Here is a 27,653-nt window from a genome sequence, read left to right as displayed (position 1 = left end):
GCGCATCTGCTGTATTGGGTGTTGTGTCGTCGTGTTGGGAGTTGGGGTGGGCGCAGCGGGGCATGCCAAGAATCGTTGTGATCATGCTTTTTTATCTTTCAGCTGTGTTTGCATCTACTATGTTGTAATTTGGATACCATATCGGTCAAGGGCGAAAGCATCTTTCAACTCTGCTTCCATCTACCATGTTGCAATCTGGACATCATGCCGAAGCTCGGCTGGGAGTGAAAGCATCTTTCAGCTGCGTTTCCATCTACTAGCTCCAGCATACGGGAGCGGTATCGCAGTAGAGGAAGGTCATGTACTGCGATGCCAGCAGACATGGCAAGGTAGTCGCTGAGTGCGATCAGGGAGAGACCCAATGGTCTTCTTTTTACTATATAATGGTGGTTCCCTGACGTTCTATGAGTCTGATCTTGGTCCCAGCATCTCTGTCTTTTCTTGAGTTTCGCCCATCACACTACAATCCGTAGTTACCAGACAAGATGAAGTTATTCTCGTCTTCCATTATGCTCCTAGCCTCTGTTGCCAACTCTATGCCATTCGACGAGAGAGATGCATCCTCCTTAGCAGTGAACCTGGAGATGATTGGCAACACGCTTGTTAAGGCGACGATCACCAACAATGGCGGATCTGATCTGAAGCTGTTCAAGACCGGTTCACTGATTGATCCTGATATCCAAACCGAGAAGGCTGAGATCTTCCAGAATGGTGAGTGTAGATGCAAGCTCTGCCAGAGCGCATGGCTAACCTAAATAAACACTAGGCGAGAGCATTGACTTTGAAGGCGTTTATGTCGAAATCTCTATGGAGGACGTGGACGACACCGACTTTGAAGCTCTTCGCGTTGGGCAGACCCTTGAGACCACTTTCGATGTCGGTGAAACCCACAACCTTGGCGCCGGCGGCAACTTCTCTCTGATCTCTACTGGATCCTTCTTGTACGCTCTGCCCGGGTCCAACGAGATCGCAGGCGTGATCCAGTTTACCAGCAACACCATCAACACGCACGTGGACGGTGCCGCTGCCTCCTCCATCCATCAGGGTTTCGCCCTTCGCGCACGTCACATCCTGGTGCCCGGCTGCCAGGGGGGCTAAGCGCGCGGCGGTGAGCCAGGCCATCGGAATATGTCGAAATCGCGCGCGTCGAGCCGCCGCCGCCGCTCGCTCCGGACCTGCCGCCAGGATGAGGGAGTACTTCAAGTCGGCCGCTCCTGTGACTCGCAACCACGTCGCTGGTATCTTTGACCGCATCGCGGTGGCTTGCAGCAGCATCAACTCAGGGGTGCCCACTACTACTGTGGCGACCCGAGGGGCGTCTGCGCTAGACGCAATGCGGTAGCCTACGCCGTGCCCAAGCTGGGAATCATAGGCACCTGCCCTGGGTACTACCAAAAGCAGCTTCAAAACAACCAATGCCATTATAGGGACCAGGCCTTCGTCACGCTCCACGAGACGGGCCATCTGTTCGGCCTCAAGGATATCAATAGGGCTTACAGCTACGAACAAACCCGGGCTCTTTCAGCAGCTCAGAACCTTAGACACACCAACTCGTACAGTTACTTCGCCAAAGGTGAGTGGGGTGCGTATTTGATTTTGAGGACTTTGTCGCTGACAAGCTTTTGCGGCACAGCCGTCGTCTTGAATTGCTGAATGAGTGGCTGGTCTGCCAATTCTGGTGTCAGATCACTATACTGAACCAGCATTCAACATTCTGGTTCTTGGTAACAGGGTGACCAAACCGACAGCAACAAGGATATGTTCCCGGCGCTATTTTCTTGAAACATAGGTACATCTGGCCTCCCAATAAAGCATATCTTTGTCAAGACACTACGTCTCAATCCGATTAGATATTAGAATTGAAATCTGATCAAGGCAGTACGGAAAGGCGTCGTAAGCTGGTCAATTATACTCGTTGGCTAGCCGGGGGGGCCAACTAAGCAAGCTTAGTTGGGCACAAAAGTGTGAGACAACCCCGCACAGGCTGCCGTCGTAGAATCATGACTTTTGCCCGCCAAAACCAATGATTTCTAGGACATCAATCAGTAGAAAATTCATATATCACGTCTATAGAAATTATGCCCTCACAATCAAATCTCAGAGCTGCTCAGGCTGTTGTTCTCTCACGCCAGAGACTTCGCCACGGCCTCAATCGTGACGCTGCCGGCCGCCCAAAAAGGCACTGACTCTTCGTGATGCTGAAGCTCGATATGCCGGCTCTGCTCGTGCATCCATCGACCGTATCGTCAAGAGGCTTGAGGCTGCAAATACCGTTGCTTATGAGGATGTTGCTGATGCTAAGATAGGGCGCCCGCAGCAGCTCACGGAGGAAGAAGAAGAAGCTATCGTATCTTATATCATCTGGATGCAGAAGTCAGGCCTGCCTGCCGCGAAGTGGGAAATAGAGGATGCAGCACTCACTCTGCGCCGCCGCCGTGATCCTGATGTGACACGTCCAGGTCGTAAATCACCCCAGCCCGTAACCACGATTGCAGCACTTGACACATTCCTATAATGTCCGCGTCCAGCCGATTTCGTAGCGGCGTCACCATCCGCCCTGCCGCCGCGAACATCCTCTCACACTCTGCTGACATTGGCTGGATCGTAAGGAAGTCCAGCGCCATTCGTGAAAGACGAGGATACCGACGTTTGCGCTCGTGCCAGTATGATATTGGATCTCTAACATCGTTATCTCCAGCCTCCCATGACGACTACCATAATCCGAGCTCGTTAATTTCTTCATTGATATCGTCAGACAAAGTCGCTTCCTCTTTCACCAAACCGTATCCGAGAACCAGCCGCGTGCGCTCACAGTACGCTTGAAATGGATTGTAGTACTTTCGCTGCCGCTTCGCAACTGGTTCGTCATCCACGGGACTCCGGACCACCTGCAGGTGACGATAGTCCGATTCCCACACTTCTCGGACCATCTGCTTCGCCTTCATCACCCATTTCGTGTTATCCTTCCACTCATTCTCGAAATACCCCCACCGGAAAGCCGGGTGCAGCGCTAAGGCCGTGTAATAGATTGGTGTCTCATCCAGCCTGCTGTAGTACTTGTTGAGTTTTTCCCAACCCAGATTAATATTGATTCGGAAGTGCTCCGCGGCGGGTATCTCAGAAGCAAGCTGCTTATAGTCCTCGAGTACTTCCAACAAGAACTCGAATCCCTGGATAACCTCCCATACATTCCCGTACGAGCCAACCCACCCTCCTTTCCGCTTGCGTTGTTGGCCATCGCCTTCCAGAGTCTTCACGGAGTCCTCGTAGAATCCAAGAAGCTTAGCTAGGTGTTCCAGGACTACCCAGTCATTGACCGTAAGCTGGTTTTCCTCCAAGCAAATCCGGGGCTCCCTTGCAGACTTTCTGAGATTCCCTGTCCTCTTTGATCTGTTGTCCTGCTCCCACTGTTGACGATGCTTCAAGACGAGTTGTTCGATGAATGGTCGAAGAATGATGGCGCGTCTAATCATGTATAGTTGAGAAAGCCACCGGGTATCGTTGTCAATGATCAAATCGACCGGCTGCCTCGCTCTAATCCTGGGGGTCCGAGGATAGATCGAATTCGGATCGTTGTATACTCCGCAGCAAATAAGTAAGCTGGTCCGACCTTCGGACGCCAACCACCAGGTTGTGCAGCTTTCCGACAGGTCCTTTACGCCGCCAAAGTGTGTGCTCCGCCTCAGACAGAGCAGCTTCCCCTGACAACTGCTCTTCAAAAGCCTCGACGTTGTGACCAAACAGCAGTGCTTTGGCCGAGAGATTTAGCGTATGGCCGAAGCAGCGCCCACGCATCCTCGACCCGATGAACCCGAGCTCACCACCAATTACCTCCATGGCCTTGTCGTTGCTTTCCGCGTTGTCCAGTGTGAAGTACCCAATATTATCCTGGATACCATAGGCGTCAAGGACGTCCAGTATTTCGGCCGCAATGTTGTGTCCAAAATGGCGAGTTCTCAATTCCGGTACACCAAGCGCCAGCTTGCGTGGCTGGCTATTCTCATCCCGAAAGAAACAAGCAATCCCGTACAAGCTGTGCCTGTTGCCTGATTTCCATCCGTCAAAGGAGACGTGAATCAGGCCGCATGACAGTCATGCCATGACTTCTTCAGCGCTGCGACGACCTTATCCTTGTGCATTTCGTAGGCCGAGAGAACTTTGCGGCGGATGGTTGTCCTGGTAATATTGGCATCCGTGATCTTGATAAGTGGGTTAAGGTATTCGAATATCTGGCGTAGTCTTCCTTGCTCACAGACGCTAAATGCGTGGTTTTCCTCGATGATCCATTCGAGTAGGAGGCGCTGGAAATGCTTGCGGTCGAAACCCTTGGCCAGAGTGTTCGCAATATCTTGTTCGCACGGGAGTCGTGTTAAAATGGGAAGAGTTTAGGTTTCTTAATTCTTTCAAAAGATGCAGTAGGAGAACTACTATTTATGTACAGGCACCACCTCCGTGGAATGTTCCACCTTGTTTCACACCTTGCCACCGACTTGGTCGTTTCACATTTGTGATCTCCAACAGGGAACGTGGACATTCGCGTTCAGGGGGCCCCAAGGGCCTTCTCTGCTCAGATTACATGACGTAGCTCATTGCACAAACTTTGCCTGCAATATTGTCTCATACCGGCAGTTACGAAAAAGGGGCTACTACTGGGACACGAGAGGAAATAACAACCAAATTCGCAGAAAAGATGATTCAGTCCCCTGCATATTGACGGACCATTTCGACCAGTATGTATTGGAGTACATCGACAAATCGACAGCAGCAGCAGCGTTCCTGGCCAGACGGAAACAGTATGACTCGTGGAGTAAGCGTTCTCCTTGTAGTGGAAACGAAACCTTTTGGCACCTTCGACTTGGACACCCAGGACCTGAAGCACTCAAGCACCTCGTGGGCCAATCTCGGGGGGTGAAGATCAAGGGGATCTCCACGGTCGAGTGTGATGCTTGTGGAACGGCGAAGATGAAACGCCAAGTCCATCGACAAAGACGAGTTCCGCCCGAGAAGGCCGGCATCCGACTCGCCATCGATTTCCACGACATCAGTGGAGATTCTGGCTGTACTTCAGCTATGCTGGTCACTGAAAGTTACTCTGGCTATATTTGGGACTATTATCTTCCCGATCGAACTGCACCAACGCTTATCTATGCACTGGAGCATCTACTCAGAACACTAGAGCGACAACTCCAGTGCAGGCCCGAGGTCATTGAGTGCGATAACGAAATCCCGGATAGTCGCCAGGTAAGTGACTTCCTCAGTATCAAAAACGGGATGCGCCTAGAGCCCTCCGCGCCATATGCCCAAAGTCAAAACGGCGGCGCAGAGCGCTCGGGGGTGTGATCAAGGAGAAAGCTCGCGCAATGAGAATCGGAGCAAAGCTACCTTCGTTCCTTTGGGTTGAGATCTGGCGTGCTGCTGTATACCTATACAACAGGACACCGAAGTACATCTACAATTGGAAAACGCCGTATGAGCGTTTCTACACTTACTTTGCCATTAGGGACGGAGTGGTAGTCACGGAGCGTAAGCCCGATCAGACACACCTTCGAGTATACGGCTGTAAAACCTTCGCGATGACGACCGATGCCTTGAAAAGAAGAATCGACGACAACGACTCAATCCCCGAGGGTGGATAGGATACCTGGTTGGGTATAGCTTGACAAACATCTACAGGGTCTGGAATCCTTTGACCAACAAGGTCATCTCCACTAAAGACGTGATATTTAATGAAAAGGAGACGTTCTCTGGGGATGTCCAGCATCTCAAAGATGATTTAAAAGAACTAAGCAAGGAAGAACTTAAGTCAAGCACCCATGTAACCGACTCCCCTGGTGTTACGATTGGTCCCGTAACAGCGCTGTAAGGCTTCTATAGGCAGCTGTAAGCACCACTGCAATCGCTCACATAGTGATTATAGCCCAATCTTTTGCCCTGTGGCCTAACGGTTAGGTGCAACCGTTACATACGGGTCGTATTATCCATTTCGTCTTCGTTGTGGTGTTCATCATCAGATTAGCTGCCTTTGTCGCATTAAATCGTTTTATGTCGCGCATTGTCGTTGCGATTAATTATGATGGAAAATTGTCGTATGCGGTTGAGAGTGGAGAAATTGCCTGCCCACGATTATGGGGGACTGCTCCAGTTTTGTAGACCTCTGCTGACCCCTGTTCACAGTGGTGTCCTTTCAGCCCCTCCCTCCTTATAACCCCGGCCTGAACTTTAAATCTTAGGGAGGTCTAGCCCCCGTACTACCATCGCTTACCCTATCGTCTGCCTTAGAACTTTAACTACAATATAGGACGATAAGTAACTTTAATTCTAGTTTGAATTTCACGAAGAAAGGGCTTTTTTCTTAGCATATTCTCATCTTTATGTAGTCCCTTAATTTACTGGTTGGCTGGTAAAAATACTACTGCTTAACTTTATCAACAAGCTTTCTCCCACGTCTACTTGTCACAGCCTGAAGCCTAAAGCCTGAACTGATCCTGATCTGAGGGCGCTATAGCTATATATATGAGAATGCAGTGTAAGGTCAGGGACCTTACATCCTAGTCTTTTGCCATTTAGTGCAGCGGTAAGACCCTGAATGCATCCAGGGACCCTGGCCGTGACACTACTATGCCAATTCGTCGAAAAAGACTGTTATCCCAAACGACTTCTTTGCTTCATCCAACAACCCTTTGACCTCCAGCCCAGCCGATATCTGGCGCTCCCTCTTGTTTTTTCCCCGCTCCTTTCGAACATCCGCCTCCCGCTCATCTAGTATTTTTCGTTCCTCGGCAATTCGCTTCAGATTCTTCTCTTGCCGGTCCTTTGCCTCCTGCTCCTCACGGCTTAAACCTTCGGTTGTCTTATTGATATCTACTCGAACCTTTCTAATGATGTCGCCGTAGTCTTTCATCTTCAAGATATCGGTAAGCTCGGCCGCATCCTCTAGGAACTTCTTCATCCTAGACGAATCAATAGGCGTGCGGTTAACAGCGATGTCTTGGGTACCAGCCACCGATTCCAAGAGACGTTCACTGGGTATTGTGTCGAGGATGTGTCGTCTATTAGCGAGTTGGTCCATCCAGATACGGAGCGGTACTGCTTCGACGCAATTCCAGCCACGCTCGTTTAATAATTTCGACAGCTCTCTCCGTCCATAAGCAAAACATGCTCCCTCAAGGACCTCCTGTAGAAAGGTTATCAACTTGTGTTGACTACTGAAAGGTAGGTATGTTGCGTCCTGCTCTTTCGGTACGTAATCATCTTCGCATGTTTCCTCTACTGTGTATGGCACGGGTGAGTATATGAATACACTGACGAGTATGGATCTGGGCGACGTACCTTCTGTGGGTTTTGCCTCAGCCGGTGCATCTTCATTGTACACTTCCACCGGACATGCTTCTGCAGTGGGTAGTTCCTCTTCCGGTGAGCCGTCGTATGCAGCAGGCGCTTCTTCTGTAGGCGCCTCTTCGGCAGGCGCTGCTTCTACAGGAGCTTCTTCTTCTGGATCATAAGCCGAAGCTTCTGCGGGCGCGTCTGCTGGTACCAATAGCTCCCAGTCTAACCTTTCCGGTGTATCTTCTGCAGGCTTCTCGCCAATTGGCTTTTCTTTGGCATCGTGCTCTGGAATATCACAATCCAGGCTCTGTGCAGTGTAATTAGAGCCAAATTGTCCTCTCATCCACAACCTCTTAATCACGGAACGGAATATATCCGTGTCGTGTATATCCAGGCAGGCTTTCTATCCATACGCGTATGGATTAATTAATCCATATGGAATAATCCATACGCGTTAATCCATATTCCATACGGGGATGTCGTATTCCATAAGTATGGCAATACGGCGGAAAAAATTTGATCCCTGTAGTAATCCCGTTCAGGGGCGATTTTCCAACTCTCCACTCTTTCTTTAATTCCAACACCACTGTGTAAGGACGCTGCGTATGTCCTCGCTGATGACATCCACTTCCACTGACCCTGCGGGGATTCCAGTGTCCACAAGCGAATTGTGCTCTTCCTCAATCTTCAGCACGAACCCTCGATTCTCAAGCGGCGATGTCCAAGAGCGCATGGCTCGAAAGCGTAAAACGACTGCAAATACTTGGGCTCACGCCCGTGAGCCCCTCAATTCGGAGCCATCTCGTTGCGGTCGCAAAAATGAGAAGATTTACTACTGCATGCATTGTGTAAGTCCGACTTACTCCACGACCGTTTCAACGACCTTTCGGAATCATCTGCTCAAGATACACGGCATTGAGCTGGAAGCCCATGAACATCCGATTAAAAAACGGCGTGACCGTCTGATTCAGGATGCTTTCGCCAAGGCCGGCGATATGCATGCTGCAAAGCAACTGGCAAAACGAGAAGAAACTCTGAGACATGCCATCAATCACAAAGCAGCGTTGAAGGCACTTATTCAGCTCGTGACTGTCCGTAATCTCTCTTACAACTGCAGTTCTTGGCCAGAGCTTCATGCGCTCATTTCTGCAGTCAATCCTGCGGCAGATGACCTCATCAGCCTTTCTCACGGCTCCATACAGAAGCTTGTCTCCAATTCCTTTCGTGTACACAAAGACATGTTGCGAAGAAAATTGCAGTCTACACCATGGAAACTTCATCTCTCTGCTGACGTGTGGTCTGCTCCAAATCACAAAGCTTTCCTTGGGATATGCGTCAAATTTGTAGATCCGGATGCAAAGGAAGCGCTGCAGGCACTATTAGCTTTGTCGGAGTTGCCAGGTCTTGACGGGCCGGGTAGTCACGGTGGTGCCGAACAATGGAAGCTTCTTCAGCACGTATGCATGAAGAGTTGGATCAAAAGCGGGATAACACAAGGTTACCCGGTAGATTTACTTGAAGCGGAAAGTATTGAGGATAACAACGTAGAGGGGCTAGATGATTCGGCTGGCTGGCAGAGCTCCAACCCAGATTCGGTTTAGTTGATAATGTAAATGACGTCATTTCTTAGTTTCCATATGTATGGATTAAGTTCCATATGGGTTGCATTCCATATTCCATATTCCATAAGGCGCCGTATGGAGTATGGAGTATGGATAGAAAGCCTGTCGCTAAGGTCAATAGTAGCCAGTTTGGAGGAGGAAGTTAGCCGGCTGAGCAGAGGTAAGAAGAGGAAGGCGATACCGAACCCCAATAAGAAGTTTATGACATTAGCCGAGGCTCTAGTAGCTGGTGATGTTATTTCCAGCCCGTCTCGGGCAACTCAAGAGACAGAGGCTGTTGAGGACGTGATCGAGGTTGGCGGGGTGCAGGAGGGCGAAAGCTCAAATTCTGAGGTGGAAGAATTACCTGTCATGCACACTCGCAGGGGCCGTAAAGTCAAGAAACCTAGAAGATATTGAACTTTGAACAAATTGAAACCTATTCATATGAAACGTCACGTTGTTGCCATTTTTGGTAATTTTTTAGTACGACGTTGAAAAGTTGCATTTTGTATGGGGAGGAAATATTTTTGGTGTACGGGGGGTGGGTACGTACGGGGGGTGGGTACGTACGGGGGTGGGTACTGCATGGTATCTGTTTCTATCTCGAAACTTGCAGTCGCATCATTCAACAAAGTGCTCTCGTCTGGCTCATCTCGCTCCACGATGTTCCTGAAATTTGAGGATAGGCCATCCAGATCTTGGCTCATCTTACTCTCACACACAAAAAGATAGATTGAATACAGGTGATAGAGGAAAAGATGTAGCCACCAGGGACTGGCGTCTCACCACACGTTTTATTCACAGAGCGGGGTGGAGCACTTATCTTAGTCTGCTATGTGGATCGAAGCCCTTAGGTCGATGATGCTATGCTACAAGTACAGACCAGTTGACCCTAGGAACTATTAAGAGGCGATCCATCGGTCAATCGTTACATGTTGAGACGAGCAGCTGATTGAGTGAAAATAACCCTGAATACCGCTCTGACCCTAACCCTAGGAACTATTAAGAGGCAATTGAACTTGGGGTTAGCTAGCGCCGACATGGAGTTAGCGCAACGCAGAAATAAAAGGAGACGTCAATCGGCTGTTGTTATGATGCGCAGTCATGCCGGGTGCACTTGTGTGTAAGAATTCAATTGTTAATTATTGTTCTTCTATTCAAGAATCATCAAGTTATTTCATACTTGAGTTATCCTTGAGTTCTCGAACCTTCTATGTATTATTAAACTTTGATCATGATGTGAGGGGTAACCTTGGTACTTCCAACAGCCTCTGGCTCGGTTGGTGACTCAAGACCTATGAATTTCCCACTAGAGATTGTTTGGCAAGTACTGAGAACTTGCAACCAGTTCCTCGGCTGCATGTGCGTCGTGTTCGTCCGACAGATGCACGTGGCGGAGGCTTGTTCCGATCACACGCAAATACAACTTTCACTCGGCCGTTTGGAGTTTTGAAAGATTTTCCCGTCGCGAATGCATAGCCTCTAGGCTTCGCCCAAGAGTTTATGGTTAGAAGAAGAGCCCCCCGAGAGTCGCATGTGCCCTCTGACGGGAGCACATCATTAGGGAATGCTGCTTGAGCCATGGAGGCAGCCCCTGATCTCTGCCGTTGTGTTGTTGCCTCGGTTGAATGCTGACATGATTTGCGCGTCCGGGCGCCTCTGTAGCGGGCGCCGGGTACCCGTGAAAATTTTGGAGCCACGGGTACCCGTGTCCCTATGGGGCCCCTATCCATGCCATATTCACAAATGTGTCGTGGAGTGCCGTGGATTTGAACCCTGGTCACTAGTCCTTCGATGTAAAAAAGGGCTGTAAAATTGGTCGACTCTTGTGGGCTAGGTAGTGTTCTTGACTCGAGAAACTTGCTACGTCGGGAGTACATCTCAAAGATAACCATGGTCCCTACACCAAATCCGAGGTCCTTATTTCTATCCAGCTTTGGAGCTCGATTCGGGAGCGATATCAAGAAAAAAAAAGAAAAAAAAGCGGGTGTTATCCGTCCGTACTTTGACGATTGATGCTATATAAGCATTCTTCTTGCAACTGATAAGCCCCTCGCCAGAACTTGGAGACTTCTTTACTTTATGGAAAACACTTGTTTCTAATATGTCCTCGGGTAAAAGGGTTCGTACGCATGTGTAGCCAGGAATTGGAGACGAGGGACTGGGAACTCTAGATCAACGTCAAGTATTCATAATTCATCGAAGCGAACGGAATAGCCCCTGAGCCTACGGAGATACAGTATTACAAGACTGTAGAACATATTCTATAACCAAAGCCATAAAAAACGGTAATTACTTCTATTTGTCGACCTCCTTTTCTTTCTTGGGGCTCAATCGCTTGATCTCTTCTGCCATTCGTTGTATTTCATTCTCCAGAAAATCATTTCGTTCCGCCAGCTCCTGAATCCACCGATCTCGATCTTCTTCATCTTTTAGTCTCTGAACTTCATCATACAAATAACTGAAATATATCTTGGCCGTCTTCTTGGCCTCAGTACCCGGATCTGTCGTGTCTCAAGAAGTCTTAGTGGCAGCACGAAGAGTTGGCGACAGGGGATGTTACAAACTTTTGGGATTATGGATGCTCTCTGGCATATTGATAGATTTGTTAGCTTGCAAAGGATCCTGGCTGTGTCCAGGGTCTGGAACAGGGTCTGAACTGTATGGGTACGATATTGTGTACTTTTTGTATTTACTCTTCTGCGTCGCTTCGTTTTTATGTCTCCTCGGATAGAAATGAACCCATATGACTTAATGCGTGCCATCTGGAACTCCACTGCGCTCTTCCTTGTGTGCCAGGCGGTCTAGGTCTCCCTAGCACCAGTAACTGAATCGCAGGGTGCCTGTCAGGCTGAAGATCAAACTTTGACATATCAATAAACCCCCACTATTCTCCACTGACGATTCTCTTTTGGGCAGCTCGTTAAGATGGTGGCTTCCTTCATGGGTGCAGGTGAAGTCGCATGCGAGATTTGATGGCTCTCGACCTTCACCCACTATGGGGTGTTACGACCCTAGCGGTTACGTCACGTGTACCCCACAATTTTCAAGCCAATCACTAAAGAGTAGCCTTACGGCTCACGCCAGCTAAAAACTTTTCACAACAGCGAGAACGAATTTTTGAAACAACAGCCACTCGAGGAACTCAACACTTCCGCCCGCTGTCGCAATGCGCCTCAACGGGTCTTGACACCTTCCCCTGCAGTGTTTTGACTTCCCAAGAGATGTCGTTGCGATGGCGGGCGGGGAAAGGAGCGCGAAATTCACGAGCACGCCACGAAAACCACGCATATACCACCGATGACTGCGGCTATAGCTAACTACAACACACCTCTTGCAGTGTGACGACGGAGCCCAAACATCGTCAACATTATTGTCCCCTCTATAAATAAATACATGGCCACTCATGGGCCCTCGGCCCATTTTTCGTCAACGTTTGCAACGTCCCACTACGCCGACATGTTGGACAGAACGGTATCACCTCCCGCGACCACCAAACGCCCGGCATGCCATAGACAAAGGCCACACAACACTATGGATCCCAGACAGACTTGCCCACTGTCGCTCCCCCCAACCTATGGTGACGGAGGCTTGGCCACCCTCCGCCACCCGGCTAGTCGGGTCTAAGGAGGCCGTGAGGGAGCTCTCATACTCAGTAATTCACCATGTCGAAACGATTGGAGCATTGCACTACATGAGGTGGTTGATGACGGCTATGGTTAATGTCGCCAGCGGCTGACTTCACAGTACAAAGACATGGCCACATAGGAACCCGGTCGGAGGCAACAACAACAGAAACACACGGAACATAAAGAGTACGCACAAAAACCCGGGGGGCTCGAGGGAGATCAGCAAACAGACAAAGCCGATGGCTGGGGGGAGACTGCAGGTATCACGGTTGCAACATATGGTGCCCGAGGGCACCGACAGAGTCACAACACGAGGATATGAAGCAGAAAATTCTCAAGAAAACACGTGGGGAAATTTGCGGAACGAAATAGGACGGATAGCACATGGGATTCTCCAACAGAAGACATGTACATAGTAAAGCAGAGTATAGGAGTAGAGACAGCAGGAAACTTGGGGACAGCTGGCCTTGTTTCAACAATGAGGCGAAGTGGGGTGTTCACAGGATGAATGCTTCGGCTGTCAGCCAGGACTTGCTTACCGGGCATGGCTGCTGTAGTGGCGGCTAAAACCGAGTAGGAATACAACCAACCAACCAACCAGCTGTCGTCGCGCCCCATGACCCTTGCAGAAAGATTGCGTGCATTCTATTCCTTTCCTAATCTTCAAATGGACGCCAACGTACCTGTCAAGTGCCAGAGTCCCGACTGCAGCGCACCTAGTGCTTCACCTAATAACTTGGATGCTTCGCCAGGAGATTGGAAAGCCTTCCCATGGCACAAGTTTCCGGGTTTCTCGATTTCGGAACACGTTGGCAGGCAGACTTCGTGGGTTTGGCAGCACGGCTTTGACATTCAAGCCCGCGATTCTCCCACGAAGAGGAAATGGGTTTGCAAGCATTGTCTTCGGAAAGCTAAGCCCAAGATGACAGACTTCTCTGCTGTTGGCACCCAGAATATCGAGAAACATCTGTTCAGGGAGCACGGACTTGTCGATAAGTCCGGGAGGAGGAAGCCACCCGCTCTTTGGAAGGGAAAGCAGGAGAAGACTCCCTCAAGGAACATTGTGGAGATGCTGAATCTTGACACCTCAGACCCTAAAGAGCAAGCCATCGCGAACGCCCTCATACAGCGTTTCGACAGGGACCACTCCTAGAGACTGCTCCTTGAGTGGGTGATCGACGCCAATATCTCTTTTCGCCAGCCCGAGCATGGGCGGCTTCGACGTATATTCGAATACCTGAACCCATCAGTCGCAGCGACGAATGCTCATATCTCTCATGACACGGTTCGAAGGCGAATCATCGACCTTCATCTCCAACAAAAGACACGCATAATCGACCACCTGAGGAGTGTTCCAGGTCAAATTCATATTGCGTTCGATGGCTGGCGTTCAAGGAATCGGCATGCTCTGTATGGGATTGTCTGCTTTTATGTTGACAAAAATGGAATCCCGTCGAAGTTGGTCCTTGGCCTACCGGAGTTGAAGAATTGCCATTCGGGGGGAAATATTGCAGCCCAGATCCTCGAGATCTTGGAGAGCTATGAGATACTCGATAGGGTGTGGTACATCACGCTTGACAACGCCGGGAATATGGATACAGCAATGGAGGACATTGCGGAGGCGCTGGGATTCGATCCGAAGAAACGGAGAGTGCGATGCTTCGGCCATGTGCTCAACTTGGTGGTGAAAGCCCTGTTGTTTGGGTACAAAGCTGAGGCTTTTGAAGCAGAAATTGATGGAGAATCTGTTTCTGGCGCTGCCCAGCACGAGATCTGGCGAAAGAAAGGTCCCATTGGGAAGCTCCATAACCTGGTCCATTGGATCCATCGGTCTGACAAGTTGACCTATCGTCTCCGTGCGCTGCAGGAAGAACTTTTTCAGCATTCTGACAACCCCAAGATTCGAGCAAGGAAGCCTGTCGACGTTGTTCGCGATAACCAGACGCGGTGGTTGTCGACCCTGTATATGATGCGACGCGGTCTCTTGTTGCGTCCTTTTCTGGAGGACCTAGTTGAGAAGGTGACGCTTGAATTCAACAAGGAATGCCGCAACGGGGCTAGACGGAGGGAAGAGATACCGCTCTGTCTCCGGGAGGAGAGTCTTCTTGGGGAGAAGGACTGGAAAGTAATTGAGTTGATGGACAAGGTGCTGCTTGGTTTCGAGGAGGCACTCCGGATGCTTGAAGGAGATGCTCAGAGCCGGGTACGTAAAGGTGGCCGTATTGAGGCATATGGCAATATGTGGGATGTTGCTTCAACGTATGAATTTCTGATGGAACGTCTGGAGGAGTGGAAAGCAGCAGCAGAGAATTACCCGGATCCTGAGCACTTCAGGATAAACATCAACCTGAGGTGGGATAAGTTGAACGAGTACTATACGAAACTGGACGAGACGCCAGCTTACTATGCTTCCGCCATTCTAAATCCGGCCTCACGTTGGGGATATTTCGAGAATACGTGGACCGGCAAAGCACAGCTGCCATGGCTTCAGGAGGCAAAAGAATGGTGAAGACTCTGTGGGAGGAAGAGTATAAATCACTACCGAATGTTTCGAATTCAGATGAGGAACCTCCATTCAAGCGTTTAAAGGCAATGAGTGCTCTCGAAAGACACCGAGCACACAGAACTTCGTCTCTAGCAGGCAGATGTCCTTTGGATAGGTCAGTGAACGCAGACCATGATGAATATGACCACTGGCTGTCGAGTCCGGACGTTAAGAGCGACCCTCTTGTCACGGATCCCATCCAATATTGGTGGGAGAGACGGAAAGATTACCCTCGACTGTCGCGAATGGCTCTTGACCTGCTTTCGGTACCGCCTATGTCGGCAGAGTGCGAGCGTTTGTTTAGTGTTGCTGGGCAAATGGTCTCACCGCTGCGGACTCGACTGGAGGCTAGCACGATAAGGATGACACAGACGCTAAGGTCATGGGTGCGGAATGGCCTAATCGACGCGGTGGATACGTTGGTTGACGTATCAGATGAGGTTGGGAGTAGCATTATATGGGAGACAGAGGAAGATGGCCGAGACGATGGCGAATAACGTGTTGGGCATCTCGGGGGGCGTATGAGGTTCAACATGTTCAATTCAACGCCACCAATTCAATTTGCAGATGCGGTGGTTCAACTCCACGGGCGGGAGCCCATAGGTTCGCGGTGGCCGCGGATTTAAAATTTCACGGGTACCGCGAAAATGACTAAGCACTGTGTATTTGCAGAATTGGCCTCTTGTGGGTAAAGTAAAGCCCACTTGACTTACACACACACTCAACGGAGCCAATAACTACATTTCAATTATAATTGTTGAGATGAGAAGGTTCAGGTGTTTGATTCACATAAGAGCTACTTGAAATTATAGACAGGCGTGACAGCTGTAGAATGGGCCTTGCCACACGGTCGATTGTCTAACACCCATGACTGCCAACAATGATACAGTCTCCTTCTGCCTTACGGCTAGCTGAATGCAAAGCTTCTTGTTCCCTGCTGTCCGTTTCTATCCTCCTCCAAATGTCTTTGACGCCCCTTCTGCTATTAGCCAAAGGACTGTCTCCTATCTCTTCCGCGACCTGGGCTTCAATTCGCTCATCCTCAGCCTTAGCCCAGTCTAGATATGCCATCATCTCTTCTTTCGTCCATTCTCTTGAACTTGTTGACGTGGTACAGCGCTTGGACATTTGTTTGTAGTCCAGGCACCATCTGCTGCATGTAGGTGGCGCCTCGCGCGCCATCTCCACACTCTCAAATGCACTAGGTTCTCTTCGGGTGCTCTGTTTAGGGATATTTGAGTGTGCAAACGTCGACTCAATTCGTTGGCGAGGCTCTAGAAGTGGTTGTGGAGCTCCCTTGCGCTGCAGGCGCCAGTGCTGGTGGAAGTGTCCAAGTGAAAGAACTTGTCCCTGCTCTTGCAAGGATTTCAGAGTGTGGAGGCAAGGCAGTCCATGGGATCTGGTGAAAGACCCCGTGTAAGTCAATGGCGGGGTCACAAGCGTATGAGACTGTTTGTCTGCCACTTTTCCCTCTAGTAGACTTCCCAGTGGTGAAAGCATAGCCTCTCGTAGCCGCCCACACATTTATAGACCTTAGAAGGGCATCTCGTGACTCATAGCTCCGTTCTGGAGGGAGACAGTCTTCAGGGAAAGTCGCGTTCTCTGTAGGCGATACTGAAAACATTAGAGAAGGGTGAAAACAAGAATATGATCGCGTCGCGCCGCACGACGCCAGCTGAATGGCTGGAAATCGCTACGGTAACGGTGCTTAGTCATTTTCGCGGTACCCGTGAAATTTTAAATCCGCGGCCACCGCGAACCTATGGGCTCCCCTCCACGGGCCAAATGCTGAGTAAGCTGTCAACGCAACGCCACGCGAGGGCGAAATTGATGGAATTGAATTGATCGCCAGCCTGGACCTAGCCTACGGCAACTTTGACCATATCAGAGTGGGTACGGGCGATAGCGCACATATGCTCCGGGCTGTCCTCCCATGAGCGGCAGTGCGTAGCAGAAGTTTTAGTAACAAGGCATTCGCTTGGACCATTCATAATAGAACTAGGGTTACCGGATGCATCAAGGCATTAATGTTAGCGACAGTATTTATGACTCGCACTGTCGACCTGTCTCCATTCCCCCACATTCGCACCCCGGAACTCAGGCAGCAGCGGTATTTCTAAGTACTTCATTCGCTAAGCCAGAAATTATTTACGCACCCATAAGGCGGCCAAATTCTGACAGAACATCTGCTTATGAGATAGAGCCATGTACCCAGGTAGCCCCACCCTAGACTTGCAAAGAGCATGTTTTTTTTGGACCGGAAGGTGCAAGTACTCAATGCTGTAGAAATCTTATGCATCAAGGTCGACCTTGCCCGTGTCGAGGAGCATCTTGACCACGACCTCGTGTCCATTCCTGGCGGCCAACGACAGTGGCGTCCGGCCGCTCTTGTCTTTCGCATCATGGTCGACCTTGCCCGTATCGACGAGCATCTTGACTACGGCCTCATGTCCATTCTCGGCGGCCCACGACAGCGGCGTCCGATCATACTCTACATCTTTCGCATCAACGTCGACCTTGCCCGTGTCGAGGAGCATCTTGACCACGGCCTCGTGTCCATTCCTGGCGGCCAACGACAGTGGCGTCCAGCCAATGTAATCTTTCGCATCATGGTCGACCTTGCCCGTATCGAGGAGCATATTGACCACGGCCTCGTGTCCATTCTCGGCGGCCCACGACAGTGGCGTCCGGCCGCTCTTGTCTTTCGCATCATGGTCGACCTTGCCCGTATCGACGAGCATATTGACCACGGCCTCGTGTCCATTCTCGGCGGCCCACGACAGTGGCGTCCGGCCGCTCTTGTCTTTCGCATCATGGTCGACCTTGCCCGTATCGAGGAGCATCTTGACCACGGCCTCGCTTCCATTCCTGGCGGCCAACGACAGCGGCGTCCAGCCAATGTAATCTTTCGCATCATGGTCGACCTTGCCCGTATCGAGGAGTATCTTGACTACGGCCTTGTGTCCATTCTCGGCGGCCCACGACAGCGGCGTCTGGCCATACTCTGTGTCTTTCGCATCAAGGTCGACCTTGCCCGTATCGAGGAGCATCTTGACCACGGCCTCATGTCCATTCCTGGCGGCCAACGACAGTGGCGTCCGGCCGCTCTTGTCTTTCGCATCAAGGTCGACCTTGCCCGTATCGAGGAGCATCTTGACCACGGCCTCGCTTCCATTCCTGGCGGCCAACAACAGCGGCGTCCAGCCAATGTAATCTTTCGCATCATGGTCGACCTTGCCCGTATCGAGGAGCATCTTGACCATGGCCTCGCTTCCATTCCTGGCGGCCCACAACAGCGAAAGGTCGACCTTGTCTGCAGCGGGGGCACTTAGTGCGTGGGCAGTTTTTGCTTCAGCAAGTTCATGAGTAGCTCGAGCTTCAGCTCTCTTTGTGGCATTATGCTCGAGTGCAGAAAGCCTCTTTTCGTCTTTTTCTTTGAAAAGCCTGCCTCCGCTGTGTGCCTTTTTTGCTAATAAGCAAGCAATTTCCCCCTCTTCATGAACTGCTTCAGTCGCCTGAGCCGCAGCAATTCTTTGCGCCACGGCCATAGCGGCAGCTGTAGCCTTTTCTGCTTCTTGAGCAACCTTTTCTTCGGCCCTCCTAGCTGCTTGCTCCTCGGCTTCCTTTATAACTTGATCCACATCCGAAGCCTTGCCTTTTACTATGGATCCGGTATCGCTGAGACCTCGGAGAATCTCTACGGGTTCCCCCTTCCGAAGTGAATCATCACGTAGAGATACTTTTGAAGTTTGAAGCAGCAGAATAGCCTTCAAAAGTACCATGCTGAGCGTGTTGGGAGTTCCAATCTCAGAGAGTACCTTTTCTGAAGTTGGATAGGTAATGTTCTCGGCAAAAGCAAGGATGCGCGACTCAACATACGCGGCTATTCCCGGGAGAGTGCTCAATGACAGACTTGACTCTTCCATGATATCAACCAAGGAAGGCAAGCTCAACCTGTCGCCGAGTGCGATCATCTCTCTTCTTGCCAGATCACAAAGAGAGGGCAATTGAAAGGATTGGGCTGCGGCGTACACGCGGAGTGCAGTTGTAAACTCGGATGCATACCTCATCATAATAGTCTCTCCCTGTGGCTTCAGGCATTGATACCTGCCGGTGGTCATAAAGTGAATAAGGACATGGCCGGTATTGTAGTCGATATCGTCCAAGTGAAGGCCGCGTAACGACGAAGAGAAACAGTCTGTCGCGACGCTTCGGGAAGTAAGCTCGACACTCTGATGCAGGAGTACGTGAGGGATATGGAGGGGTCCATTTCCTTGGAAGTATACGGCACAGACTTGACTGGCGTAAGGCCTGTTGCATTGTCAGTTGACGGTCTTCAAAGAGAGAACTCAAATTCTAACGAGTGTTCTGGCCTGCTGTCTGGTTCGCCATCCCAAAAGGGTGCTGCGGCCTCTCTTTGCTTGTTGACCGGGTCGTTAGACATGTTTGTGAGTGTTGGATAAGGGCTGAACTATGTTAAATCTAGATAATAAAAGCCCGTCGCGCTATATAGGTAGATTGGTGGTAGAAGGAGCACCCCGATATATAGAAGCATTGACAAAGAGACTCGGAGTAGAGATAAACGCCGGGTCAACGGCCCACACGAAGGCTATTAACAGGCTCCGGAAACCTCAGGGGCGCACTTCATTCCAATGACGTAAGTGTGATATAATATGGTTTACTCCTTCTGGGAAGACTACGCTAAACCATGCACCTCGACAAAGCTCTAGTTTTCCCGATTCACACCGTTGAGGGGTCTGCTTGGAAGCCAATTTCCTGAGGTACTTTGCCAAAAGTATTCTCATCCCTAATTTCTCCCTACTCGGCCTAAAACACACAACGTATGTACTTATTTCGGACTGATCTACAGCCGGCGGAAACGCCACATAACCCGCTTGGGTAGCTGGCAGAAGATCGACAATAACAGAGCCTATTTCCAGCCTTTCAGCTCTCCACGAAATTGCCCGCATGCGGTTGAGACACGGCACAACTTCTTGCAGTAAGCTGAAAGTGAACTCTCAAAATACAATCATCCTTCAACATACCACCTCTCTAATTATAGATAACTACATGTTAAAGGCATTGATATATCAGTATGTCTTATTCTGTTTGGTAGCTAAGCCACTGGCTTTAGAAGGGATCTATGAGTGAGTTATGGCCTCATGCAGAAGACCTTTTCCTAGAACGGGTTATGTATAAGCGTCTTAGCTGCATGACGGTAAAAGTATGACAATCTTCTGTGGCGGACCGGTCTATGCGTCCACCTCCGCGTTCTGGTGGCAGCAGGTAGTGCTAACCTTGGTAGATTGCATGAATGGAATGTTGCGTAACCTTTACAGTATTGTACATGTACACCTTCCTCTTCGCAATAACATTCTCTTTGTAAGTTTTGGAGTAGAGACTTATAGATACATGTGTCTACTTGATAGGCGGGTAGGAATAGTCAGATTCATATGACGAAGGAAGCTTTAATTAGGTCTAAAAGAGGGGAAATGATCAGGCCAGAATAGCCATAAACCGTTACTTTGCATGTGCCCAGTAAACGGTGGGCCTCCTGCAGTATAGTCGTATGATTTTACGACATTCCCCTTCTAGTAAATGCTTACTTCAACATATGACTGGCTAAAAGAAAGGTAATTACTACACCGGGGTGACAAAATGGCTACACCAGCGTGACTCTTACACAGGCGTCATTTCTACGGCTTCTGATTGGTCCATCCCTTTTTGTTAGTGCATTTAGCTTCTGCCAACACTGTGTGTAGTGTTGGAGAAATGGCAGGCAGCCACCTCAAGGAAAGATGTCTCACGATGATACCAGAACTGTCTGAACAGCCTCTCCTCATCAGGTATTAAGAAAGGACTTCCTTCGATAGTAGGTAGAGGATAGCGAGATAGATAACTACCCTCTAGGGCATACTTGAATTGGCCTGGTTCTGCAGTGAAAACTAGACCTTGTTGTGATGTTCGCTTTAGAACTGGTTGACCCGATTGGTTCTTTACCAAAAGCAAGGACTTTTTAAGGGGGAGCTGCCTTCACCGCCTTTGCGCGGATGTACCTGTGGGTCGAAGGAAAAAAGAGCGAATCAGAAGCCATAAAAGAAACGCCTGCCTGTATAAGAGTGACGCCGGTGTAGCCATTCTGTCACGCCGGCGTAGTAATGGCCAAAAGAAAATCATTTACTCGTTGGCTAGCCGGGAGGAGTGAGACCAAAAGAACCAGTTGAAGTGGCACCAATCTCTGATGAAGTAGTATACATATCGGAGTGTCTATTCCGCGAACCAGGCCAGTGCTCAACGGGATCGGCTTCAGACAGGGTGCGAGCGGGAGGCCTCACAGGGCGGGGCCAATCGGTTAAACAGCCTTACGGATCAAATCGGGGCGACGATTGCTGACATAATTTGGGCACCTAGCCCATGTATTGGCCGCCCTCGAAATGATTTCCGGCGGGTAACCCTTCGCAACGTAGTGTAGCTCCATTTTAATTAGCTCAAAACATCAAAACACAATACACACGTTTACGACACAAATATCCACCCTTCGAAATCACTCCTCACCACGACATCAATCCTATATATCATGGATGGACCATCGAGTATAGAGGAATTGACAAGACTCCTACGAGAAGCTGAGCAGCGCGCGGAGGAGGAGCGACAACGCGCCGAGAGGGAACAGCAACGCGCCGAGAGGGAACAGCAACGCGCCGAGAGGGAACAGCAACGCGCCGAGAGGGAACAGCAACGCGCCGAGAGGGAACAGCAACGCGCCGAGGGAGCAGAGAGAGAACGACAGGAGGAGCGACAACGCGCCGAGAGGGAACAGCAACGCGCCGAGGAAGCAGAGGAACACACACGACTCACGACGCTTGACGAATACATTGCAGCTTGCCATGATTCCGTCTTCTCTCGCTTCGCCATCGAAACAGATCCAAAACTGACCTCAAAGGGCCCGTTGACCAACCCGCGTAACAAGTGGTGTCCTAAAAACCTCAGGCCATGGCCCAACTTCCTTCATCAACAGAAGGTCACCTTCGGTACACTGCACCATTCATTTCCTACCGAAAGACGCCTTTTCGAGAACCGAAACTTCCTGGCCGGCATGGGGAACCGGGTCTCCCAACGACCGATAGGAGACGAGAAGACGCTCGAATATTTCCTACATAATAGCGTGGAGGATCCGGTTAGGGCCATCGTACAACATCTTAAACAGGTGGAAGAGGTCGGCAGGGATTTTCAGATCGGAGATGGTGTCGTCTTTGAGAACCATCCCCATGCCCTCAGCGATGTTGCCGAAGAAGTGGTTGAGAGGGAGACCCCATCGACGCCGCCGCGGACGCCGGACCACGGAATAGATCTCAACCAGTTGCGGCCGGATCAAATCTGCGTCTATCGATCCGACAACACGCCGTCTTCCCAGCGCACAATGGTTTACGTTTCCGAGTACAAGCCGCCCCACAAGCTGACCGCTCCGCACCTTCGCCTCGGTCTCCGCCCCATGGACATCTACAGGGAAGTTGTGAACCGAAGGACGATTCCAACTTCTATTAACCCTGACGCGCGTTTCCAGTACCACGCGGAGAAGCTGACGGCATCTGCCATCACGCAGACGTATCACTACATGATTGAAAGCGGCCTTGGGTATGGTCTTCTTACTACTGGCGAGGCTATTGTGTTTCTCAACATCGACTGGGACGACGACCCTGAGACTCTGTACTATCATCTAGCAGAGCCTGGTCCGGAGGTGTCGGCACATCCAAACAACCTCCATATATGCACGGCTGTCGGTCAATATCTAGCGTTCACCCTCATGGCTCTCGGTGCGCCTGGAGAGCGACGGGAGATTAGCCAGGAGGAACGTCAAAAAGCTATGAATGGCTTGAAGAGGTGGTCTGAGGACTTCGAATCGACATTCCGTTCTATCCCAGAAAATGAACGATCGGTGTCGTCAGCCTACTCTCCTGGCCATGAACCTACCACCTACAAGGATGTCGATCGGTCGCCGGCCTTGCCGCGCAGAAGGACGCGTCGAACTGCCAAGTGCCAGATTGGCGAGGGGTCGTTGAGGAAGGACGGCAAGCCGGAGCCATCTGATGACGAGTCGGCATCCAGGCCACCGGACACGCCTACGCCAACTGGACGAAACACAAGACAAGGAACCAGGCGGAGCCGGCGACTGGCGTTGCGGCCGCCGCGCGAGACGGCGAGCAGGGTCGGCAGTACTGTACGCAGAAATGTCTTCTCGGGATGGTCAAGGGTGGTTTTCTTGACCCAAAGTGCCCGAACGTGGCGCTTCACTGCGGGAGCTGCGCTACCGCCCGCGCACGTCATCCTGTCGACCACAAGGAGTGGCTTCGCCTACTCCGGAAGCAGCTGGAACAGTCTCTCGACGACGGGATCAGGCCATTGGGGGAAGGTGGTGCGCGGGGTGTGCTTTTCCAAGTGACCCTACTTGCTCATGGCTACACCTTTGTCAGCAAGGGCACGGTGCGGGCTTTCATCAAAGATCTCCAGCACGAGGCTGCTGTCTACGAGCGTCTCAAGCCAGTGCAAGGCGTCCACGTGCCCGTTTTCCTGGGTGCGGTTGACCTTCGATCGATGAACAAGACTTACTACTACGACCACCGGGTCTACGTGGTGCACTTGACATTTTTGTCCTGGGGAGGCTGCAGCGTCGACGGAGCGCAGAGGGCTGGCGACATGGGCAGGTCGCTCGAAGGCGAGGCCATTCGGTCCTTGAGAGCCATGCATCGAGAGCGCGTGGTCCACAAAGACGTGAGGCTCGCAAACATGTTATTCAATCCCGAGACCGGCGGGATTATGGTGATCGACTTTGAGCGGGCTTTGCTGCTCAACCCGCCTCGACGTCCGCTGGCGCAGCTGGTGCCGAACAAGCGAGCGTGGCAGTCGGAGACGATGGATGGCAAGAAGGTAACTGGTGATTCGAGCAAGCGAAGTCGGTCAAGTCAAAGCTTTTTAGAGGATATCCGGTTGGCAAAGACGGCGTTCTTGGAGTGGAATGCTAAGCCATAGGACACGGATCGCGAGAGCACTTTGCTAGTAAATCTACAGTCAATCACCCTACTGTACCAAGGACTGCTTGTAATATACTAAATCTCACTCTCCGCTCGTGCGCTAGTCCCCTGTCTTCAACTCTTCATTATCTTGATGAAACTTCTTTTGACGCAGATGAACGCAGCCTTGCACCAAAGTCAGAGAATCTTCAAGTCGGCCCTGACTGTGCCAAGTGAATGCAAGGTTGGCGGCCATGCTGGTCAGCGTGTCGGGATGATCAACCCCGAGCTCAGTGATGCAATAAATCGGGGTGATTAATTAGCGATTCAATGAGTCTGAATCCTAGGCCGATGGGTCCTGTAATTGATTGAATTGAACTTGTTGATTGATTGTGTGTCTGTTCTGTGTCTCTTGTTTCCCCTCTTTTCAGGAGACTACATTTACACTAAGCTTCTTCGCGTCTCAGATAGTCATGTGACCCAGCCTTCTCTAAATTCGAGGCTCGTTTTGTTAAAACGCCTTGCTACCCTATATCCTTCCAATACGACACAAGATTGACACATTCTTACCATGCCCTCGATGCATATAATGCCTATATTATCAATTCCTTTTCCTTTACTATGAATGTTGATTTGAATTCTCACCACCTTTTGGGTAGGTATTGGATGAGACATCGGGGATGGTAAATTAAAAAAAAAAAGAAAAAAAAAAGAAAAAAAAAGAAGAAAAAGAAGAAAAAAAGAAAAAAAAAAAGAAAAAAGCTCTAGGAGCGGCAATATAGATAACTTCGACAGATTGCCCACGGGTTGCGTCGGCATGTTGGCCGTATTATAGTACCCCGGTATTCTGACTGGCGTAGATGATGTTTGCTGCTTTTCTTTTTCGCCTTTGGCGCTGCATATAGCATCAATCATCTGTGTGCTAGAGAGTATAGATAAATCTCCGTGCTTTTCTTCGGTGTTATCCCCCAGTATTTTCAAGACCGTCTCCTTGGCAGTTTCTCTTTGATCTAGATAGTTGGTAATCGCCATGAGCTTTTGCCACCGATCTTCTCCGAGATGTTGAATTATGTGTATGAAACGAAATCGGGCGGCGACAACCTTTCAATAAGGATTTTGTTATTGAAGCCAGAAATGAGCGGCGTGATTCCACTTACATTTTCGTTCTGTCATGGGGCTTTGCCTCCTACTGAAACTCGGTCCTTGCGAGATACCATCGTGTATTAAAAGCCTCACTCACTTGTAAGAATGCGGAACAATCAAGGCCGAAGCAAATGAGAAAGGTAAAGGAACCAAACTGAGTCAAATGATGAATGGGGGCAGCCGCTTTTGTAGGATGAGCAGGACACCGATAGGTTGATTACTAGCCGCATCCCTGTCTGAACTTACAGTGGCTGCAGTGGCTGCGGTGGCAAGACCGCCATACCCCCTGGCGACTCCTGAGTTACCCCTATCACTTATTGGAATGGTGAGTAGACCTACTTACTGTACGCAGTCGTGGTGGTAATTCGACGACGAAATACAACAAATCTGGCCCATGCACGTTGCTGGGTTATCCGTGCACGCGTTATGTCCGCGTATTTCGTTAATCAGGTTCGCGATCGCCACAGGTCGCCTGGAACAGAGATGACAGGGACGCCCTTAAAATAGCAACATTTTATCAACACTAACCGATAACCCCCGACGTCCTCAAATGGTCAACAGCAGGCATCGCTTCAGCCGCCGAAGATAGGAAACTGAACACTTGGAGGAAATGGGCTTCGAGTTGGCTTGTTACTACTAACATCTAGGAGGGTCGAGAAGAGGGGTGACTAGACTGGAAAGAACAAGGCTAGATTCTCATGGGCTTGACGAGAATAAGGCAATAACTAGCGAAGTGTATGTACCTTTAGCTTTAGAGCCCATTGGGTGTTGGCCTACCGGGCATAATAGACTTGTATTGTATTGTCACAGATAATGGACTCTCGCAACATGAGGCCGCCCAGAAGCATGGCATGCCCCAGACCACTCTTTCTGATCGACTAAGAGGCATACCGCCTAAATCTGAAGTCACCCATCCTGGCCGGCTGTTATCCAAGTCTCAAGAGGCCAGGATGATTGATTACCTGGATACTTCGGCAAGAGGCCCTAGGCTATGCTCCATCCCACAGTCAAGTTCGCGCCACCATCGCTGTCCTCCTACGACAACAAGACGGGGAACGGCCTATCGGTGTACATTGGCTAGCCAGGTTTGCGAAACGCCATCCACCCATAAAGAACAAGGTAGGAAAACGTCAGGAATCACCGAGGTTCAATTGTTTGACCCCGGCCGCCGTCAATTGGTACTTTAATATTCGGGAAAGAGAATATGGCTGGATCAAACCTGAGAACACGGTTAACGTTGATGAGGGCGGTATAATGGCTGGATTTGGTAAGCATTTGTCGTTATATCTATTGATTGAGCTAATCTATTGCGAATCCAGGCTTGGATCCCTTAGTTATCGGCAACAGCGATCCCAAGAGGAAGGCCTTCCTGAAAGGCTCTCAGTCCCGCACTTGGACTAGCTTTCTCGAAGCCGTGACTGCAACTGGCCGTCTTCTGAAACCGGGGATTATCTTTAAAGGCAAATAAATTCAACAGCAGTGGTTTATCGAAGAGCTCAAGGAGATAGCCGACTGGTATTATATCACGTCCGACAACGGCTGGACGGAAACAGGAGCCCGTTCCTTATTTTGACTCTCAACTGTGACCTGGAAACGGCCAATTCCATCGACCAAAATATGGAGTACCCTATAACCACAACCCCGCTATAAAATAGACTGCTGCTGCTGGAGGCTTGATAGTATGCTGACCGAGATACTTTAGTGGTTTGCCAGTGTAATGGCAACTGACCTAAGTGGAATATCATTTCGTTAGTTGTAAGGGGAAAGAGGCATTTTAACATGGAGGGACCAACAAAACATGGACAACCACGCAAATATGCAACAGCCCAGGACAAAGCGACAGCAGAAAGTCAACGCAAGCAATAGAAGCGACAGATAGTAGCAGCTAGATAGAGGGGCTTGCCATACAGCGATCTACACCTTTCACCTTCCTTTTATTACAGCAGAACAGAAAGTAAGGGAGTAATTAAGAGCAGGCGCTGTATGGACCTGAGGATACGAACTTCACATTGATAGTGTGAAACTAAGGTCCATGAATGGGCTTTAGGAAATGCGGACATAAATTCAGCCATAAGTGGCACAGCATAGGCTTGAAATAAGGACGAAAAGCAAGCGCTGTATGTAGGCGTTAGCGACTATTACCCTTTCAGCCAGAATAGGCCGCCGGGCCCTATCTAACATAGCTTTTCAGTATGACACATTTAGAGACCTATGTCCAATGGAGATACTTAAGGCTCGGACAATGCAGTTCGTCGTGACTCTGGAAGTGCTCTCTCGGGCGTGAAATCAGATGATCCATGTTTTGGCATGGTTGCATAAATTTCAACCTTGGAGAAAACAATTTTTGCCACTGAATCTGTTTATAAACCTACGTCACTGTCCAAATATATCGCCCTCG

The 27,653-nt window shown here is 50.1% G+C and overlaps 6 protein-coding genes across 6 annotated transcripts; 3 read left to right on the top strand and 3 right to left on the bottom strand.

Moving 5' to 3' along the window:
* Window positions 1-485: 485 nt before the first annotated feature.
* Window positions 486-2,515, top strand: FPOAC1_013892 (uncharacterized protein; the record flags this gene model as incomplete). Its single annotated transcript, XM_044858232.1, has 5 exons — window positions 486-711; window positions 767-1,074; window positions 1,118-1,317; window positions 1,428-1,573; window positions 2,205-2,515. 5 exons carry the CDS (start codon window positions 486-488, stop codon window positions 2,513-2,515), a joined length of 1,191 nt encoding a protein of 396 aa, XP_044700688.1.
* Window positions 2,516-6,616: 4,101 nt separating this feature from the next.
* On the bottom strand, window positions 6,617-7,816 carry FPOAC1_013891 (uncharacterized protein; the record flags this gene model as incomplete). The annotated part of the gene is made up of 3 exons (XM_044858231.1): window positions 6,617-7,269; window positions 7,330-7,633; window positions 7,799-7,816. The coding sequence occupies 3 exons, from the start codon at window positions 7,814-7,816 to the stop codon at window positions 6,617-6,619; spliced, it is 975 nt and encodes a 324-aa protein (XP_044700687.1).
* Window positions 7,817-7,931: 115 nt separating this feature from the next.
* FPOAC1_013890 (uncharacterized protein) lies at window positions 7,932-8,927 on the top strand (the record flags this gene model as incomplete). The annotated part of the gene is made up of 1 exon (XM_044858230.1): window positions 7,932-8,927. One exon carries the CDS (start codon window positions 7,932-7,934, stop codon window positions 8,925-8,927), a length of 996 nt encoding a protein of 331 aa, XP_044700686.1.
* A 2,301-nt stretch (window positions 8,928-11,228) lies between these two features.
* Window positions 11,229-11,525, bottom strand: FPOAC1_013889 (uncharacterized protein; the record flags this gene model as incomplete). Its single annotated transcript, XM_044858229.1, has 2 exons — window positions 11,229-11,443; window positions 11,498-11,525. The coding sequence occupies 2 exons, from the start codon at window positions 11,523-11,525 to the stop codon at window positions 11,229-11,231; spliced, it is 243 nt and encodes an 80-aa protein (XP_044700685.1).
* Window positions 11,526-17,395: 5,870 nt separating this feature from the next.
* Window positions 17,396-19,548, bottom strand: FPOAC1_013888 (uncharacterized protein; the record flags this gene model as incomplete). The annotated part of the gene is made up of 2 exons (XM_044858228.1): window positions 17,396-19,415; window positions 19,466-19,548. 2 exons carry the CDS (start codon window positions 19,546-19,548, stop codon window positions 17,396-17,398), a joined length of 2,103 nt encoding a protein of 700 aa, XP_044700684.1.
* Window positions 19,549-21,681: 2,133 nt separating this feature from the next.
* Window positions 21,682-24,131, top strand: FPOAC1_013887 (uncharacterized protein; the record flags this gene model as incomplete). Its single annotated transcript, XM_044858227.1, has 2 exons — window positions 21,682-23,322; window positions 23,376-24,131. 2 exons carry the CDS (start codon window positions 21,682-21,684, stop codon window positions 24,129-24,131), a joined length of 2,397 nt encoding a protein of 798 aa, XP_044700683.1.
* Between the last annotated feature and the right edge of the window lie 3,522 nt (window positions 24,132-27,653).

This window comes from Fusarium poae (assembly GCF_019609905.1).
Source record: "Fusarium poae strain DAOMC 252244 chromosome Unknown contig_4, whole genome shotgun sequence".
NCBI classification, from domain to species: domain Eukaryota; kingdom Fungi; phylum Ascomycota; class Sordariomycetes; order Hypocreales; family Nectriaceae; genus Fusarium; species Fusarium poae.
Note: the sequence above shows the minus strand (reverse complement) of the source record. Positions and strands in the feature narration are given on the sequence as shown.